The sequence below is a fragment of the Amborella trichopoda genome, chromosome 6 (assembly GCF_054954075.1).
Source record: "Amborella trichopoda isolate Santa Cruz 75 chromosome 6, AtrichopodaSantaCruz75HAP2 v2.0, whole genome shotgun sequence".
NCBI classification, from domain to species: domain Eukaryota; kingdom Viridiplantae; phylum Streptophyta; class Magnoliopsida; order Amborellales; family Amborellaceae; genus Amborella; species Amborella trichopoda.
The window spans coordinates 38,882,494-38,884,417 of record NC_142341.1 but is presented as its reverse complement, the minus strand read 5'-3'; the positions used below and the strand labels follow the sequence as shown (position 1 = coordinate 38,884,417).

The 1,924-nt window shown below is 46.3% G+C and overlaps 1 protein-coding gene across 1 annotated transcript; it reads right to left on the bottom strand.

Moving 5' to 3' along the window:
• Positions 1-265: 265 nt before the first annotated feature.
• Positions 266-1,000, bottom strand: LOC105420891 (uncharacterized). The gene has a single exon (XM_011626200.1). It carries the CDS (start codon positions 998-1,000, stop codon positions 266-268), a length of 735 nt encoding a protein of 244 aa, XP_011624502.1.
• Positions 1,001-1,924: the final 924 nt, after the last annotated feature.

The following is a 1,924-nucleotide window of genomic DNA, read 5'->3' as shown; positions in this document are numbered from 1 at the left end:
GCTAAGTACCCAACGCAGCTTTTAGCCAGAAGACGATGAGCCGAAGAGTTGAAATAAAGTGCATAGGGGAAGCATCTTTGATACCAACAAAGTGCAGCTCAGGCTAGTTAGGGGTTCTAAAGGTCAAATTTTTATCATAACAATCAATAGTGGCATGGTGTGTGAACAACCAGTCCATGCTCAAAATAACATCAAAGTCTTGAATATCTAAGAGTATCAAGTCTATAGGTAGGACACACCCCTCAAGCAATACCCCACACTGTTTCTACACCGTATCAGTCACCATAGAGTCCCCCATAGGCGTGCACACTTCTAAAGTATAGTCAAGAGGTGAAGGTTCAACATTTAGATGACATACAACATAAGGTGCAACAAAAGAATGAGAAGAACCAGGGTCTATCAGAATCCTAGACTCTCTACCACAAACAAAGAGTATACCTCGGATTACTGAGGTAGAAGCCTTAGCCACTTGCTCCATGAGTGCGAACACCAAACCCTGAGTCTTCAGTATGTTCTCCAGCTTCATCATAGGGCAGTCCTTGATTAAGTGGACAGGCTTCCCACATCTGAAACATCCTCTCGTCTTCTTGTAGCACTCAGTTGCAACATGGTTGCTCATCCCAAAGTATGAGCATGCCGGGCACTGGTTCTCCCTCACATCACCTGGGAAAGTCTTATGGGTCTTCACATTGCCCTGCTTAGTCTTTCCCCTAGAGTATCTCTTAGGTGGTGGCCGAGCCTTCCTCCCAAAATTGCCAGATGGTGGGGACCTTACTCTTCTTTTCTTCCTTAGCCGATGCTCCTCACAATCCTTCTCAATCTTCATGGTTAGGTCCATCAATGGGGAGTACGACATAAAATTGGCTAACATCACTCTCCCCCGGATATCTGATCTGAGGCCCCTCTCAAATTTGCTTGTCTTATGTGCCTCTGTGTTGATAATATGTGGGGTATACCAGGAGAGCTCCTCAAACGTGGTTGCATACTGCTCTACTGACATCTTCCCTTGTTGCAGCTTGATGAATTCAACTTCCCTCCTCTCTCGGACGGAGTAGGGGAAATAATTCTCGTTGAATGCCACTAGGAAGTTCTTCCAGGTGGTCGCAGTCCCTGGCTCCACCCAGGACTGTTTCACCGAACTCCTCTAGTGCTTAGCGTCCCCTTCCAACATGAAAGTCCCCAACCTTACGTTTTGCTTGTCCGAACATTGTAAGACTTCGAAAGTCTTCTCTACCTGCCTCCTCAATATATCATCCTTTTCTACTCCTCTATTCCCCGAGGATGCTGGTGGTGCAGTCTCTTGAATCTTTCAATTAACCCACCATCTACAAGGTCTGGGGCAGGGGTAGCCGAGGCAGGCATACAATCCTTGATGACTTGAGCCATGGCCTCGAGCGTTCTAAATAATTCCCCGAAAACCTCGGTGTTCCCATTACTCGTGCTCGAATTGTTGGCATGAGCCCTCGGCATCTTTACCTGAAACAGGAACACCTAGACGTTAGTTACTAACCTATCTCAATGCCACCATAAGGGCTCTTCTAAGACTCTAGGCCAAGAATCCTATCCCGGCTGCTCTGATACCATAATTACTTGTCACGACCCTGCTCCCTACCATCCCTGCCAGACCCACAGAGGGCTAGGCCCAGGCTCACCAGAGGACCATAGGGCGTGGGGCCACAACCACAGGTAGTGAGTGCCACTCGGGTTGGAGTGCACTCAACACTTTGAAAAAGAAAGAATTTCCAGTATCAAAGCCAGTCAGAAAAGAAAAGAAAAACAAAAAAGGAAACACAATATACATAACCATAGTCCGCTGGACAACAAGTCCCAAAAATACATATAATAGTCCAAAATAGTACATATAGGTCCAAGGCACAAAAGGCCCAATATCAAGACATATTGTCAAATCAAAATGGACTATATG

What these genes read in the sequence shown, in the direction of transcription:
- LOC105420891 (XM_011626200.1), bottom strand. Translation starts at nt 1,000, where the DNA reads ATGTCAGTAGAGCAGTATGCAACCACGTTTGAGGAGCTCTCCTGGTAT.